Below are 18,884 nucleotides of genomic sequence, written 5' to 3' on the forward strand. Positions count from 1 at the left end.
GTTGGTTTCCCTGATTTCCTTCAAGGCCCAATAAAATTCTACTTTCTGCAGGAAGCTTCCCCCAACCCCTGTTAATTTCATTTCCTTCTCTCTGTTAAGTATTTCCTACTTATCATGTATATAGCTTGCTTTGTATATATTGCATGTTGTCTATCCCCCATTAGACTGTAAGCTCCTTTAGGACAGGGACTGTCTTTTTGCCTCTTTTTGTATCCCCAGCACTTAGCACAGTATTTGGCACAGAGGAGGTATTTAATATTTATTGATTGATTAAAAATAATTTTCTTATTTGGTACTGTATCAGTTGAAGTCTTAAAGGATATTTTATATCTAGAAATATAGTAACAAAATCATATGGAGCCAACTAGTATTTATTAAGTGCCTACTGTATGTCAGACACTGTGCTAAGTACTGGAGATACAAATAAAGGCAAAAGATAGTTCCTGCTGTCAAGGAGGTCACAGTCTAATAGGAGTGATGACATGCAAAAACTATGTGAGAACAAGATATATACAAGATAAAATGGAGATAATTACAGAGGGAAGATATTAGTATTAAGAGGGAACAAAAAAAGGCTTTTGCAGGATTTGAACTCAGGTCTTCCTGACTCCAGACCTAGAGTTCTATCCATTACTCCACCTAGCTGCCTACTTAAAATGAAAAAGAGGCATACATTTTTGCAATATGGAGCGATTCCTTCAGAGGTTTTTTTTTTTAGTTCTTTTTCATATTTGATTGCTATGGGGAGTAGTGAGGAGAGATTAATTAAAATACTTCTTAATTGAAAAAATAAAAATAATAAACAAGAATCCCCCAAAAGATAATATAGGACAAAAATGATCACTGTCTATGAATCAGAGAATCTTTATTACATAGAGCTAAAAAAAATGTATACCTGAAAACCATGACCAAAAGAAAAAAAAAAGAACCTGAATATCTTATTTCAAAAAATCATGGGAGATGACTCAGATTTCTTAGAACCACAGGGCCAAGTGAAAATAGAAAGATTCCACCAGTTACCTCCTGAAACAAACTCCAGAATGAAAACTCCTAGAAACTTGACAGCCAATATCTAGAACTTCTAGGTCAAAGGAAAAAAATACTACGAACTGCCAGAAGGGACGAGTTTAAGTACTGAAAGAAATAAAATTAGGATCACACAAGATTTAACCACCATCACAATAAAGAGGAAGATATCATGGGATATGATATTTCAAAAGGCAAAAGATCTAGGTTTATAACCAAGAGTAGCTTACAGTAAAATTTAGTATAATACTAATTTTAGGAAGGAAATGGGCCTTTAATGAAATCATTTCTATGCATTCGTTATGAAAGATTGCATTTCAGTAGAAACTTTAAAATACAACTACAGGAGTAGAGAGAAACATAAAAAGGCAAATGCAAGTACAGAACTGGATGTACTTTATAAAGATGCAGTGTTTGCTTTCTAATGGGGAGTGGTTGGATTATTCAGGCATCCCCTAAGAACTTGATGTTGGCAGGTGTCATACAGGGAGTCAAATAAAATAGAGGACCTGGAAGTAATTTTTGTTATCTTTTAATGTTAAAAAGGAAAAAAAAGGAGGCTGAAAAGAAACAATAGAGAATAAAATGGGAGGAGCAGGGGGGTTTATTTCACATAAAAGTAGAAGTATATACAAATGAGGAAGGATTGGGGGGAGTAGGTGTCACTTGAACCTCACTTTGATCTGATACAGAGTGAAGTGAGTAGAACCAGGAGATGATATATACTATAACAACAGCATTGTAAAAATGAACCACTTTGAAAGATTTAAGAATGCTGATTAATGCAGTGATCAACCATGATTCCAGAAGACTGATAATTTAGAATTTTGCCCATCTCTTGACAGATGATGGACAAGATATGTAGAGTGAGACACACAGTTTTGGAAATGGACATTGTGGGACTATAGAAATCATAGAGGGAACTCAGTCAACTAGCTTTTTTAAGTACCTACTGTGCACCAGCACTGTGCTAAGGTACTGGGTATTCAAAGAAGAGCAAAAGCTATTTTTGTTCTCAAGGAGCTCACAGTCTAATGAGGGACACAATATACAAGCAACTATGTTCAAACAAGGTGTATATGGAATAAATTGGGAGTAATCTCATAGAGAAGACATTAAGATTACGGAGGACCAAGAAATGCTTCTTAAGAGAAAGTGGGACTTCGGCAGAGATTTGAGGGAAGCCAGGAGGTTGAATTGAGGAAAAAGAGCATTTCAAGCATGGGGAACAGCCAGTGGAAACACTTGGGAGTTGGGAGATGAATTGTCATGTGCAAGAAAAAGCAAGGAGGTCAGTGTCACTGGGTCTCAGAATACCTGGTTGAGTGTATGGTGTAAGATCAGACAGGTAGGAAGGGACCAGGTTATACATGGCTTTAAAAGGTTTAAATAGAAGATTTTGTATTTGATCCTGGAGGTGACAGGGAGTCACTGAAGTTTGTTGAATGGGGATAATTGTGCATCTAGATGGCGCAGTGGATAGAGCACCAGACCTGGAGTCAGGAAGACACAAGTCAAATCTGGCCTCAGACACAGTAGCTGTGTGACCCTGGGTAAGTCACTTACCCCATTTGCCTCAGTTTCCTCATCTGTAAAATGAGCTGGAGAAGAAAATGGTCACTCCAGTGTCTTTGCCAAGAAAACCCCAAATGAAGTCATGAAGAATCAGACAGGGTTGAAAAGACTGAACAACAACAATAATTACCACAATCTCAATTGGGTGATAAATTTGTATTGAATGAACCTCAAAGGAGGAGAGGTTATTTACTGTATGATAGTGACAGAAGGAGAGTCTAGAAATGATAGTGAAAGCAAGGTATATTCTCACTGCCATCATGACCAGTGAGTGTAGGATATGAGTGGATGGTGGCCAGGGATGTAGTGGCATTGAGAGGAAGCCAGGTCACAGTGAGAGCCAAAAGATGGAGTGAGTGAGAAGAAAAAATCTTAAGATCGAAAGCAGGTATTTCAGAGAATACAGCAGAAGGAACAAGTAGATTTGGAGTGGAACATTTGAGGTACAGGGTTGAGGGGAATGAGAATAAGGGAGCAGGCTGTGGAGCATGGGGAATGGGATTTGTACATTGGTACGTTGGTGTTCAGAGCCCTTGGGATATGGAGAGTATAGGGGATTGGGAGTATGCCAACCATTGAGGAACAGAGTCCATGCAAAAATATTGATGATTGGAGAGAGATTCATTTAGGGAAGTAGATGATTATACTGTTCGAGGCTTAATCAGAATTGGTATGGTTTAATCTCTTGGCAGATGGTTATGTATTCCATGGGTCCCATGAGGCCCACAGGATCTTACAGTAGGAAGGGGCAGGTTAAGGCATATCTTGAGGGTGTATGGACAGGAGGTGGGAGCTTGTACTTTGAGGTGGGTCTTGTTTGATACTTGCCTCTAGACTACTGGAGAAGGCTCTGGGGTGAAGACAGAGGCCAGGGACTCTGACCTGGATACTTTGCTGCCGCAGGGATTCCTGGCAATGCCCTGGGGCAAAGAGGCCAGAAGACAGTGAGTCATCTAGTTAAAGATTATGGTTAAATCCTTAGAAATTAGTGAAGTTAACAAGAGTGTAGAGGAAAAAGTAGAGAGCCTAAGAACAGAACCTTGGGGAACATCCATAACCTAGAGTCAGAATAGAGTGATCAGAGACACTTAGTCACTAAGGTCCTAAAAGAAGTAGTCAGACAGGTAGGAAAAATATCTGGAAGAGGAGTGTCATGAAAACCCAGAGAATTGAGAGTATCCAGGAGGAAATGGTGGTTAACAGTGCAAATATAGCAGATAGATTGAGAAGAATGAGGACTGATAAAAGTCCATCAGATTTGACAGTTGAGGGATCACTGATAACCTTGGCTAGAGTAGTCACCGTTTAGTGATGAAATAGAAGGCCAGTTTGTAAAGTGTTTAGTGAGAAGAAAGTAGAGGTAGCTTTTTGAGGGGTGGGGAGGGGAAGAAGTTTGTCCAAGTATGGGAGGGGAGATACAGAAAAACAGCTTGAAGGGAAAGTCGTATCTAGTGCAGGTTTTTTAAGAATTGGAGAGAATTAGACGTGTTTGAAGGAAATGGGGAAGGAATTACTTGATTGGGAGAGGTGAGAGAGAAAGAGAGAATGATTGAGAATGCAGTTTGTTATAGAAGACAGGAGGGGATGACATCATGTACACACGTAGAGAAGTTGACCTTGGCCAGAAGAGCTACCTGTTTGTCAAGACTCTAGAGTGGGGAATACTATCAAGTTGTTTACAGGTGAAAAATAGGAAGCTCATGTCAAATGGCTTCAACTTTCTTTGTGAAGTAATAGGCAAAGTCTTTAGCTGAGAGGGAGAGAGAAAAGTAGTGGCGAAGGTTTGAAAAAAGAAAATTTGCTATAGCTTCTGTGGGAAGTGAAATACAGAATCAATCAGGGAGGAATATAAGGACTGCCTTGCTGAAGTGAGGGCCAAATTGAAGTTGGATACTGTGAATTGACGCAGTCAGTACAGTTCTGAGACTTCTCTACAACTATGTTTAACAGCTCATGCATAGGAGCAGATGGAGGGAGTGAAAAGAAGTTTAAGATTGAAAACAAGTAGGAATAACCCAGGGCTGAAGTTTGGCAGGATAAGAGAAGGTAAAAGATTCAAAAGCAGAGGGTAGTGTAGAGTTGAGATGGTTATTAGGTTGAGATTGGAGAGGAAAGAAAGTGAAGACTTGAGAAAGTACTGAGGGGTGAAGGGATTGGAGGTCTCTATGAGACTGAAGAACAGGTTTAAGAGGGAGTGGTCAATCAAGGCATGGTTTGTGGTGAGTTTCTAATTAGGGAAGCAGAACACCTGTGGATAAAGGCAAACTCTAGTAGGTGATCATCCTTATGTGTGGCAAAGGTAGAGTGAAAGAATGGATTTTGGACTAAGAAATTAGGAAATTAGTAATTGAGAGATTGTGTGGATATTAAAGTCCCCTAATCAAAAGGCAAGAGTTGGGGAGGAGAGGAATATAGTGAGGCAGGTACTAGTTTCCTACCAGATATATCTGCAGTTAGGTACAGGAGAGGTAGACGAGACTCAAATCATTCAGATTGATTTGCCTTTATTAAAAGCTATATGTCAGTAGAGGAAGTTGAAACTATTTGCAAAAATGGAATTTGTGGACAAATTGTTTTTCTGTTATCTATACTGTTTCTCTACCTCCACTTCTTTTGACTGGATTATTTAGTATTGGCTGCATATTTATAGATATTTTTAAGCCTGTCAGATTTTAAATGGTAGCTATTGTTTCCTTTAAATGTTCTTCCTCATTTATTCACAAACATTTAGTGTGTGCTGTATAGCAACCCAACACAGACTTCTTTCTACTTTTTAGATTTGGACAATTCTGAGTAAGCAAAAGATTGAGAGGTATTGGTTCTGTTTTTAACAATGGTATGGTGTTGTCTTTAGATGGGCGGACTTATTCTGTGGAATTACTTTATTATGTTTGAAAATTTGGATCAAGCACTTCATTCTTAAGTGTGATGTTGTTTGAGGTTTAAAAGAATCAAATCTACTGAAGACCGTAGTTCACTACTTTATGATTTCATGGTAGTATTTTCTCTAGTGCTGCAGATTACAACTTCTACCTGGCTTTTCACCTCATGTGATTCTCTTCATGTTCTCCTGTAAATCATCCATAACAGATCCACTCCAATTTTTTGAAGTAGTTTTTTGCACAGATATATAGTTATAAAACCTATACATATAAAATAAACCTAGACAACTTTAAAACTACCTTATAAAAACAACTTTTTTACAAAGCAAAATTTGGTATACACCTGGTATCAGAATACTAGATTATATTCAGTTTGATGTTCTTTTTGGTGCTATCATTAGATTTAATTTGAGTTACTATCATTTTAGAAAGAAACAATAAAAGTATAACAATTCTTTGGATAGCTATTAAATAGTAATACAGTCTTGAAATGGCTCAATTTTTAAAATAATTAAGAAACTATAGGGAGTTTTTCCTTTTATTTTTAAAATTCTCTGTTTAAAAAAGAGTAATGATTAGTAAAAATCAGTGCCAGTTCTGACATGGGGCTGGTCAACAAGGTGAGCCATATACAGTCTATACCAGTCAAAAATTCTACGTTTAAAAATATTTGTTTCAACAGAGATTACATCTAATAACTAAAACAAATTAGATAATTTGATGTTAGGAAATGTATTGAGACAGTTTTCTATATTTTTTTCATTCCAATTTCTTTAGTTAACGCCTGTTTTGGTTTCAAGAGGACGTTGCTAAAGTCAGGTACATACCTCAGTCTCACAGAACAGTTAACAGGTATCACCTTCTATACATGTACACTCTGCATATTTGCCTCTTTGATAACTCTAATTTTAAATATATAGAAAAGCATATGTAAGGTTACTACTGACCCCAAGCCTCTTGGGTGTCCAAGTGATATTATCTTTTGATGTTTTGTGAAAACAATACAACACTGGGGCTATTCACTTCTTATTCTTTTCTCTTGCTATGTAATTGGCCCACCACTTTCTCCACTCATCCATATCTTATACCCTTCTTCCAATAAAAGTCACGGTTGGTAGAATCAATGAATGAATGAATAAATGAGAAACATTTATTTATTTTTATTAAGCATTTGTGAAATGTGCCAAAGTGCTAAGGAGTGAGGTTTGTCTCTGCCCTCAAATAGTTTACAGTCTAATAAGGGGAGACAATACACTTGGGGAGTAGTGTTTTAGATTGGGAAGGTCACTGGGATGACATAAGAGAGTTGATTTGAAGTAATGATGGCAGTTATGGATTTGATCACAATTTCCAAGAAGAGATGGTGGGACTAGAGTGTTATATGCAAAGCCAGCAAGGTGGCAGATGGCAAGAAGAAGAGTGGGATAGAATTTGAAGCATGACTTGGGCTGGCCCTGGATATATTGGGCCATGGTATACCAGCATTGCATGTGACAAGAAGAGGGCGGGGGTGAAAATATAAGCTCCTTGAGGATAAGAATTTTCATTTTTGTCTGTATATTCTCAGAACCTACTGTGATATCTTGCACATGATAGATTAACAAGTGTTTTATTGAACTGAATTAGTAACATGATGCAGGTAACTTAAGCTGTTTTGCAGTGGTAGATAGTGCCATTTGAGATAAGCAGTGGAGTTATGATTTCACTGGCATAGGGAACTTCTTGATGAGAAGACTATCCACCAGTGCAGGTTGGAATCTTTGCCATTTAGTTGTTTAAGGCATTGAAGTTAAATGACAGCTTAGAGTCACACAGCCAATTTATGTAACAAGTGGGAATTGAACATAGCTCTTCATCTGTCACAGCATAATATCTTTATGTTGTTTGAACAGTGCTAGATATATAGGCTATATATGCTATGTTGAAATTTTTCTGTTTGAAATAATAACCAAGTCAAAATACAGCCCTGTAATCTGCTCAGGAGCTTAGTGATAGCTAATTGTGTGTGTGTGTGTGTGTGTGTGTGTGTGTGTGTGTGTGTGTGTGTGTACTTGGCCTTTAAAGTCAGAAACAAATGCTAATCTCTTGGCTCATCTGTGTAAGAAATATAGGATTTTCTCACAAAGCATGGCTCTAGGGTTAAAATGTATTTGCTGGGCCCATTTTGGACAAAGTATATGAACTAGAGAGAAATAGCTAGTTTTTCTTTGAATTAGGTAGCAGATACAACATATGTTTGGATGAGCATTTGGGGATATGAATTATACTCAGAAAGGGAAGAAAGGATTAGTGATGCATTATTTTGTTGATTTTATTAATATATTTAATTTACCCTACTTGATTCTATTAGTGCTTTGCTATGGTAGTTAGTAGATTTTCCAAGTATTTGATGACCTGAATTCTTTAGAAAAGTTAAAGTTATATGGCTAAAATGTTTCTTTCCACAGAAAATCAGCCTTCCGCACAAATTGACCAGACAGTATCCAGCTTATGAGTTGTATTTGTACGGAGAAGGGAGCTATGCCCAAGAAAACAAAAATCTCTTGTTGTCAGGGATTCCAGTTCTTTTTCTTCCTGGTAATGCTGGAAGTTATAAACAAGGTAAGACTGTTTTAAGTGAATTTTGAAAAATACTGTATTAAAGAATCTTTTTATTTCTACAATGTGGTTTAGTACTATGTTAGCTTTGGGAGTAGAGAAGCTATGAAATAAGTATATGGCATCCTGACTTCAAAAAGTTTACAATCTAGTTGATACAGTGTTTACTTTAGAATTAGGGAATAGGACTAAACGATGTAATTATGGAATAAAATATGTAGTACATAGATACTAATTTCTATGGAAGGTCAAAAAAGGGGAAAGATTATTGTGGGCTAGAGTTTTCAGGAAAGGCTTTATTCAGCACAATGGGACACAGAATGAGAAGGATTTGATAGGCGGTGAGGAGTAGGATGAGTATTGCAGGTAAAGCAGTTGCATATGCCCGTACCTGTTCCCTGAACATATTGCCGTCCAAAAGCAGAATGAGCTTCTTCTTGGAGTAGAGGCTTCTCCTTCAGTGGCAGTCTTGAACTAAAGGCTGAGTGACAACTTAATATGAATGTGTTATACAGGGGATTCTTATTTAAGTGCAGATTGAATTTGATAGACTCTGAGGTCCCTTCCAGCTGATTTTGAAAGGAAGAAATGGGCATATTGTGTTGGGGAGCATTAAACAGGATGAACTAACCAGAACGGAGGTTGATGTTGATAGGGAGATGAAGATGATGATGAGGTGATGATGGTGGTGGTGGTAGTGGTGGTGATAACTAATGTTTTTATACTGCTTTAAAGTTTGCAAAGTACTTTATAAATATTACCTCCTTTGATCCTCGCAACAACCCTGTGAAGTTGGATGGATAAAATAAGGGGTTATAGAAGGCTTGCAATACCAGGATGAGGAATATGAACTTTACCTAAGGGGCAGTGAGAAGATGTTATAGGTTCCTTAGAAAGATAAATTCTATGGTGGAGAGGCTGTGGTTAAAGCCTCTCAAGCTTGGGTAGGACATTCCAGAACTAATATTTCATTGTGAGAGAGAAAGAGAATCCAGGGACATCTCTGTTTTACTATGTGTCGTTGGACTACTGCATTGGGCACTTTAAGGATGAGGAATTTATATATCACTTAATCAGTTTCTATACTAGTATAGGACTATTGGAGTGATCAGCTCACTTTTCCCTCTGAATTCTAAACTGCGAGTAATTTCTCTGAATAGAGAGGACGATGCTGCTGGAATGAGGCATTCCATTTTTGGTTGTTGCTTGCTGCTGTTATGAAGAATGCTGTTTATGTATGTTCAGGGCCCAGAGGGCAAGCCATTATTTGGAAAAAAAGACTTTGTATTGTAGTAATATTTATCTAAATTATTTTGGACTTTCTTAAAATAATTTCCCCTGTTTTCCATTCCAGTGCGTTCTCTTGGCTCTATAGCACTTAGAAAAGCAGAAGACATTGACTTCAAGTACCACTTTGATTTCTTTAGTATAAACTTCAACGAAGAGCTAGTGGCACTATATGGTGGAAGTCTTAAGAAGCAAACAAAATTTGTTCATGAATGTATTAAAATAATCCTTAAACTCTATGAGGTAAGATGTTATATAGCAGATCTTCATCTTCCTTTTTCTTTATAAAGCAGTATATGTTAGTTAAGTAGTGTATGGGTTTTTTCACTTTGAGATATCATTTATTTCAAAGTTATTAAATTCAGAAAAGTTTAAAAAAATTTGTGTGTGCACACATGGGTGCGTGTGTGTGTGTGTGTGTGTGTGTGTACTCAACTATAGTTTCTGAAATTCAGAATTTACACTAACATTTTTTGTGACAAACTTGAATATTTGTTGGGATGGGGATTTTTGAAAATTAGCAGTTAATAGTTATTACTAAGATATGTTATTGCTAATAATTCATATTTATGTAGTCCCTGATAGTAATTTTCTTCACTTTAAAGATAAGCACATTGGCCATTTACCTATGATCACATATCAAATTGCTTATGCATCTGGTAACAAAATTTAGGCTTCAGTTTACATCGTTTAGTACTAAAAGCAGCATTTAGTAATAAATATTTGAGTGTCTAATGAGTTACTAAAGAAGCATACATTGGGTAGCTAGGTGGCCCAGTAGATAGAGCTCTGGCCTTGGAGTCAGGAGGACCTGAGTTCAAATCCAGCCTCAGACCAAACACTTGCTACTTGCCAGCAGTGTGACCCTGGGCAAGTCACTTAACCCCAACTGCCTAACAATTTTTTTTAAAAAAAGCACACATAAGATACAGTCTTTGCATGTAAGGCAAATATAACAATATGGGAAATTACATAAGTAGTGTGGCTATATAATGATTGATTTTTCATGCATATGAAAATTAGTTTAATTACTTTATAGTACTCACACTATATACACATACTAAATAGCGAATAAGACAGTATCTAATGATTTTGTAGTGTAGACAGTAGGTTAAATTAAAGAAGGAGATTACAGATGGCTAGAGCCAGTAGTGAGGACCATAGAATTGGGACATTAGATGAATTTTGAATGTACAGGATTTGGATAGATAGAATGGGAACAGTATGAGGAGTTCAGAGTGGGGGATTGGGGAGACAGAGTGAATGAATAAGTGATAGATCATTTAGTAATGATAATAGCAGACGAAATACAGACCTGCATTGTAGAGGAAGTTTCCTCACTTCAGAGTTTTCTGTACCAATGACATTACAGGTCTAGTCCCTGTCCCCTTCAAACTGATGCTTTCAAAGGTGCCAAGCCTTACTTATACTTATTTATACTATATTTATACTTTTTATTTTTCACAGGGTCAAGATTTTGCACCAAAAAGTGTTGCAATTGTTGGCCATTCCATGGGTGGCCTTGTTGCAAGAGCATTGCTTACAATAAAGAATTTTAAGCCAGAATTGGTAAATCTTCTAGTTACCCAAGCCACACCTCATACTGCACCTGTAATGTCATTAGATAGCTATCTCAATGGTAAGTGTTTGAATAAAAGTTCTCAACTTACAGATGTAAGTTATTGATTGCTAATTTATTTAGATTATGTATCTAAAGAAGTACCTGTGGTATGTGTTGTGGACCAGAACATACAGAAAAAGCTTTTGTTTGCTATTTCAGCTATAATATGAGTCCAGAATGAGCATTTCTCAAAGTTGTTAATTGTTAAATAGACCAAAATGATTTGTACTGATTTGAATTGTGATGTGTAAGTTGGATAAAAAGTAGAAATATAGATAATACTCTGCATAGTGTATTTTGAGGAATTTTGAAACCAAAAGTGTCTTAGAATAAACTTGAGCTTTTTAATGAAGCAGGTCTTATTTTTGAAATATGACAGTGTTAAAAAAAAACCCAGCTCTTCTTATTCCAGTCTCATGCTAATTAGAGTCAGGAGTGCGTTGCAGAGGATTAGATGTGCGAATACAAGTTTGTTTTGAAAATGAAAATTTATTTCCCTTACTGCATAAACGCAGCACAAGATTCCTTTCCTACATGTGTTGTATGAGCTCTTCAAGATCAGGAACTATCTCAGTGAGTTTTCTATTTAAATCTCTACTGGTTGGCATACAGAGTGAGTAAACAATATATGTATATTAATGTCATGATAAAAATTCAGATGACCATACATTAATTTTTATTTTTTGCCTTTTTGGCCATTATTATGCTATCATGTTGTACAAATGCAATAATTTGTTGAACAGAATTCTTTGAGAGTCTGAAATAACATAGCAATCATAATATCACTAAAGTGGCAATTATAATTTATTGCCAAAAAGTAAATTTGTACTATGAGAGAATCTGACCTAGCAGTCTTCAGGATGAATTTTGCTTTATCCTTTTTTCCTATTTGTACTTATCCTATATCAACTTTTCAATAAGGAAACATTTTTGTTGTGTTGTGGTTGCACTGCTTTTAATGGTTTTAATGGCAAATCATCAGTCAGGTTGAGCTGTCAATCTGTGTAGCATATTTCTAGGACTAGGACTCAGTGACATTTTTCAAATGATTAACATTTAAAAATCTGGGTGTTAAGATTTACTATGCTGTGGAGTCTTAAGGCCTGCATAGACAGAGGGACACTACATGGGGTATGGAAGTCTTATGGTTTTTCTCTGGAGGCAGGTTCTAGTCTTGATTTTGATGTTTAAGGCCTAAGGTTCCCTGATAAAGTATATTTTTCATTGATTAAAAGTCATCCAGATGAGATGCATAACCATTATCTGTAACTTTGCTTTTGTGAATATGGAGGTACCAAAGGAGATTAAATTTGTAGGTATTATTTTTTTCCTTTTTTTGACTAACCTAACTACTGGCCTAACTAACTGACCTGTTGGCAAAGTGGAAATCAATGACAATGTTTTTGTTAGGTTTCTGTTCATTTTTAAGGCAAGACAATGGTAATTGTACATTGTTGAATACTAATCCATTTGAATTTTCAGTTTAATCACAGGCATTACAAAAATGTTATTATTATATAACATATTTAAGTCACTACCTTGTTAATTTTTTTCTTTCAGATTTTTACAAAACAGTAAACAACTACTGGCTTCTGAACGCTCAGGACATAAAGCTAATCACTCTCTCTATAGCTGGAGGGTTCCGAGATTATCAAGTTCGATCAGGACTGAGTTTCCTAACGACACTAAGTCATCAGACCAAGACTTTATCTGTTGTGGTAATCATTTTGTTGATTTTGGATTTTTCTTCTTAGGCTTTCCTGGATTTCTTCCTGATGGTAGATAGAGGGGAGTAATATGTAATCAGTCATCAAGTAATTAAATTATTAAGCTTTACTATGTGCCCATCACTGGAAATACAAAGAATAAAACAATCCTTCCTGTCAAGGAACTTACCTTCTAATCAGCAAAACAACAATTACATATATAGGTATATACAGAATACATCTAAGGAGAAAAATAAATGTAAGCATAAGGAAGAGAGGGCACTAGCAATTGGGGAGATTAGGAAAGGCTTCATTTAGAAAGGTGGTACCAGCTTGAGATGCTTCTTTAAGGAAGAGAGAGATTCCATGAGTGGAGGGAAAGTAATCAGGGATGTGGATAGAATTCATTTTATTCGTGGAAATAACTAGAGCAGGGGCATCAGTCAATTAATAAACATTTATTAAGTACCTACTAAGCACTGGCATGAGAATGGGAGATAGAATACTTTGTACGAAGAGCAGATAGAAGGCCAGTTTGCCTGGATTGTAAGGTTTGGGAGAATAATGTCCATTGAAACTGGAAAATTAGGTTTGGGCTTTAAAAGCTAAACACAAATTTATGTTTTTGTCCTAGGGGCAATATGAGCTACTAGAGTTTATTAAGTAAGGCATGAGGTGGTCAAATCAATAGTTAGGAAAAATCACTTTGGTAGCTATGTGGAGGACTGTAGTAGAAAGTGACTTGAGGCAGCAGACCAATTATGAGACTGTTGAAATAATCTAGGCAGAGGTGCTGATGGGAAATAACATGTAATTCTCCCTATTGCTTAGACAGTAGCATTGAACACATTTATAGTATCTCTGTTAGTGTTAAAGATGAGTTGAAAAATATAACTAATCATTTAAAAAGGGCTGCTCCCTATAGTGGAAAAACTATTGGGAAATTTATGAACAAATAGTTTCTCTGTTTGCAGAGGTATTATAATCATTTGTTATATTTAATAAGATCTACTTTTTTGATTATAGTGGTCATAATAGGAAAATATTGACTGAGCTTTGTCTCTGCTATGAAATTCATTATGTGTAAAAAATTTTAACATACCAGTGAAAATTCACGGACACCAGCCCTTAATAAATTATGCCAGTATTAATAGTAAATGATTAGTCCTGATAATAGAAATGTATTCAGGATCTTTATTTGTGAATTTACAAGTTATCTTTCCTTACTAGGTCATCAGATATTTGGGTTTTAGTAAGACAAATGATCTGTCCTGATTGAGTTTACTATCACTTTCAGATTAGTGGAGCTCTTTGGTTACGACCATAACTTCTTGATTCACTACATAGTTGGTGATCTGAATACATTAAATACGAATAGTATAGATTGTTTGCAATGCCAGAATGTTGAACTTGATCTATATTTTGTTAAAAAAAAAACCTGTAATAATTATAAAGGTTAGCCTTCTTAGTCCCCTGGTTAGTTAGCCTTCATGGCCTCCTGTCCACTCAGATAGATCCTTGGTCTTCTATCATTGATAAAGGACATTTCCTTATTTGTATGTCTATTCTAGATATAGCTCTAAATTGAATAGGAGACAGATTTTTAAAAAATTTCTCATTCTATACTCTCCAGACAGATACTTAGTTTCTTTTCCACTTGGGGGCTACTTTCTGGCCTCTCATTTTGCCCCTTTATGGATCAGTCCTCTTGACTGATTCCATTTGTATTTGGCTGGTTTACTTAGTCACCTGGTCCCTTGACAAGTGAATGCACACTATATGAAGCAAAATTTTTATTAACACAAATTGTTTAATGACACAAAAAACTAATGCAGCAACATTAATAGGACGAAATGCAGAAAAATTGCATAGAGATTGTAATGGTGGGTGTGACAGTCGGTAAGTCTTGAGAAAAAAGGAATAGGGATTGTATTAATCATTGAATGAATGGGAAAATATTTATGAAGTGCTCATTATGTGCCAAGCACTGTGCTGATAGAGATATAAACAAAAAAATAGAAACAGTTCCTAACCTCAAGGAATTTATATTTTAATAGGGAGAGATAATCCTCATAGGATACTGGTGGCCAAGGAAGAATATTTTGGTTTAAAAAGTTGCAGTGATGTGGAACCATAGGAGAGTATATTGACACACCCTTTTAGGAAGAATGATAGAGCTGATTTGATAATAGTTCCAGAGCTGGAAAGGGTGAATTTGGGGGAAAGATACCTTTGTTGAATCTTGTGGTTGGTGAAGAGAAGTCTAGGGAATGAAATGAATCATGGCTAGATTCCAGGCCTAGATGTAGTAGACAACTGTCAATCAGAACAGCATGGTTCCATGGCAGGAATTCTGGGGATAAAAGGCATAAATCCTCCAGGGCTTGTTTTTTGGTCTAAGTACATGGCAGCTGGCAAGGAGATGAAGTTAAGTGTGTGAAAAATAGAGGAACAAAATGTGTGGTGCCCAAGGAACAAGAAATAATATTACCATCTATTGTTATTAGTCACTTCCCAGTAGTAATTGAACTACATTGGACTACATACTTGTCCTCAAAAATTCCATTTTCTTTTATTCACTTTCCTAGGCATAAATATTCCATGGAGAGAGAAACTCTTAGCTCAGTTTTTGTGTATCTATTCTCTTAATTGGTCTCTCTAACCTTTGCCTGAGTCAAAAAGCCCACATACATCCACCAGGACTTTGTCTTATGCTTTTCTAAACTCCTTATGTCATTACCCAAATGAAACGATGTCTTATAACTTAAGAAAAGAGGCACTTGAATTAGATAGAATTCTCAATTTCTGTACTGTTATTTAAATTCATTCTTGAAATGGAAATGGTCATTCAGTTTCATTGGCCTACTAATTATAGGAATTAACCTTTTCTCTCTACAAGTTCTTACCTGGGACCTTCCTCTTCTCATTCAGCTCCTGATTCTTTTTGATTCTTTGTGACAGGACTGACTGGTTAGTAAAAGGGGAGGGTAAACCTTTGAGACTGTGCTTCCCTTCTTTGCCTCCTCCAAGACCCTCATTATTATTCCCAAAGTGCAGGTTGCAAATATTCTCTTCTTTATTTGTCCCTTAATCTCTTCTTTCTTTTCTTTACCTCAAAGCCATAGAATCACAGAATGATAATGCTAGAGCTAGAAGGGATCACAGAGGTCTTCTGGTTCAACACCTTCATTTTTTTTTCATATTTTTTATAAATTTACAAATAAGGAGAATGAGGCTAAGAGAAGGATGTTAAGTGACTTACCCACCATGGTATAACTTTTAAGTGTTTTAAGTTAGGAGATTAGAACTCGGGTCTCCTTGACACCAGGTCCACTACCTCCTAAACATGTTGAGTTTGAGATACTTGTTGGTGTTGTCCAATAGACAGTTAGTGTTGCAGGACTGAAGCTCAGTAAGGGGGCAGGCTAGAAATAATTCATTAAACCTATGGGAGCTGATGAAGTCAGCAAATGATAAAGAGAAAACAGAAGAAGTGCTAGGACAGAGCCTTGGGATATACCCATGTTTAGTAGATATGACTAGGATGATGAAATAGCAGAAGAGACTGAGAAGGGCAGACATGTAGGAGCCAGGATAGAATATCAGGTTACCAGTGATAGAAGAGAGAGGTTACAAGAGAAGAGAGTGGTCATCAGTGTGAAGTGCTACACGGAAATCAAGAATTGAAGATTGACCATTAGATCTGGAAGTTTAAGAAATCATTTGGTAACTTTTGCATTATGAGTTCTAAGTAATTAACTTTTCCTACAAATGGGATTTATCATCCACTAACAAATAAGGAGCTACCAGTATGTAAATTTTCCAGTTTGGTTTGTCTTTCTGGTCCCGTGTATAGCAGTCACTACTCTCTCTAACAACCTCTCAGCTAACTGTGTCCTTTGTAACAAATCCAGATCTTTCAGGCAGAGAATAAGTTAGATACAACTTCAGCTTTGTAGACCTTTGTCTTAATCTAAAGGTTAATTTTGTGTTGTAATGCATTTTACACATAGCCCTTTGAAGGCCATTTTTATCTTCCTGATTCATCTCCTTTTTCTGTTATTGTACCAGTTGCCAATTTGTTACAGAAGAGAACTTTTATTTCTCTTTTTTATGAGTGCATTTTCTGTTTATAAGCTTTCCTTAAGCAAGCTGGCATGATAAATTGCATTTTTTCCAGTGTGTGATGCTGTGTAGTTAGGAAAATGGCCTATCACCTTTTGCATTTTTCCATGAATATTCATTTCTGAAATAAACACCAAATATATGATAAATCCTGAATAAATAATGACTGCTAATGGATCCTGGATGACATTGACAGCTTTTGAGCTCTAAAACAATGAGAACTGACATTTTATAGTATGTTAACATTTACAAAGTATTTTATATACATTGTCTTATTTGCTCCTTGCATCAATTCTGTAACGTAAGAGATACAGCTCTTATTATCTCTATTTTACAGTTGAGGAAATGAATCCAACAAGAGCATTACTTGCCCATGGTCACAGAGGAAACTGAATTTGAGCTCAGATCTGTTCTAAGCTCTACATTCAGTGCTCTTTCCATTATAGCATGCCACCTCTCAGTAGAGACCAGTATTACGGCAGCTGTTCTTACACGTTTTGTGTTATTTCTCTTCTGTCACTTCAGAATACTTGCCTTACATCCTTTATGATGGTGATTTGAATGAATAAATAAATGAAAAAAACTTTTATGAAGCCCTTACCTTATTCCAGATGTTGTGATAAGTAATGGGCATACTAACACAAGCAAGCAAGACAACCTGTGCCCTCAGGGGGCTTACATTCTAATATGGCAAGATTGGGAAAGATACCAAAATAATAGTGGTTTTTTGATTACTGTTTTCAGAGCTGGAATTGTAAGTGGGGAGAAAGCACGTGGCAACATTACAATGGAGATGGTCAGGGAGATTGTTTTTTATGTCATGTTTGTTATCAAGCTCTGAAATGGCCATCTAATGTGATCTTTGTAACTACATTAACTTAGTTTAACTACACTAATTTATTTAGTAGCTGGTAGGGTTAAGGCTTAGAGATAGTGTCAGATGCTTACATGTATGAACAAAATGTAGAGTTTTTGCATATTCCCTATATGTCTGTCTTTGTTAAATCTCAGAGATCATGGTAGGGGCAAAGGTCACTCTGTGATTCTGAAAGCACTGTTGGTAATGATACATAGTAGGCAGTGGAAGAAGACTCTTCCTGCCCCCCAACCTTTTGTACTGTTTCTTCCCTTGAACCATTTGTCACAATACACTTACATTATTTTATGACTCATTTTTAGTAAGCCTTTGTTTTGCTGCATGGGAAGTACTTTCTGAATTCTTTCTTAGGAATTGAGTCAGAACTAGTGATGAATACTTATTGTACACATGGTGCTAAGATGGATGCTGTGAAAATCTAATTCCCAAATGAGTACGATTGTTTACAGTGTGCCAGGCACAGCCCTAGGATATGGAATAGAATATTGCAGAAAGTCACTTTATCATTCACCATGTTGGTTCCCCTGGCTTCACAAAGAAGAGGATTGTTATGGTATTGTTAGGAACAATTTTGAAGGCATTTCCATCTTCTAGGAGATTTAAGGGCACCATTTGCACAGATTGATTATATTGCTAGCTGAGATCTAACCCATCAGGTCATCTGGCCAACTGCTCTGCACTGTGCACTTCTGTAGTCATTTTAACTTTCTTCATGTTTTTGAAATTGTGTTCTTTGAATGTCAGTTATGTCTATGATGTTTTAGGTGACACTGAGTTGATTTCTTGTTAAAGCCATGTAAGGGATAATTAATTGACTTTAGTAAGTAGTGATTTACAGAAGCTTTGATATCTTAGAAATAAAGGCTCATTGAGCTTCACAGTAGTAACATTTGGGTTGGGTGGATTTTTAAAGCTTATTCTTGAAATGCTTTACTACTGTTAAGTCATATTTTTGCCCTTCTGGCACAGTGAGAAGAATACTGGATTTTAGCATCAGGGAATCTTGTTTGGGGTCCCACCTCTGATCCCACCTCTAGGACCTTAGACAAGTTATTTAACTTCTCTAGAGTTCAGTTTTCTCATTTCCAAAATGAGGGAGCTGGACTCTATGACCCTTCATGTTCTTTCCAGCTCTTAATCTAAGATCCAGTATTCTCTCTTTGCAGGACTATGATATTTCAGAACGG

At 36.4% G+C, this 18,884-nt stretch overlaps 1 protein-coding gene across 1 annotated transcript in view; it reads left to right on the plus strand.

The window, feature by feature from the left end:
* PGAP1 (post-GPI attachment to proteins inositol deacylase 1) overlaps nt 1–18,884 on the plus strand; it is a 98,943-nt gene that overhangs the window by 8,077 nt on the left and 71,982 nt on the right. Inside the window, exons 2-5 of the mRNA XM_020993603.2 lie at nt 7,931–8,084; nt 9,436–9,611; nt 10,836–11,007; nt 12,550–12,707. Coding sequence (XP_020849262.1) covers nt 7,931–8,084; nt 9,436–9,611; nt 10,836–11,007; nt 12,550–12,707 — 660 coding nt within the window. The remainder of the gene's footprint in view (nt 1–7,930; nt 8,085–9,435; nt 9,612–10,835; nt 11,008–12,549; nt 12,708–18,884) is intronic.

Source organism: Phascolarctos cinereus, unplaced genomic scaffold (assembly GCF_003287225.1).
Source record: "Phascolarctos cinereus isolate Bilbo 61053 unplaced genomic scaffold, phaCin_HiC Scaffold_726;HRSCAF=1367, whole genome shotgun sequence".
NCBI classification, from domain to species: domain Eukaryota; kingdom Metazoa; phylum Chordata; class Mammalia; order Diprotodontia; family Phascolarctidae; genus Phascolarctos; species Phascolarctos cinereus.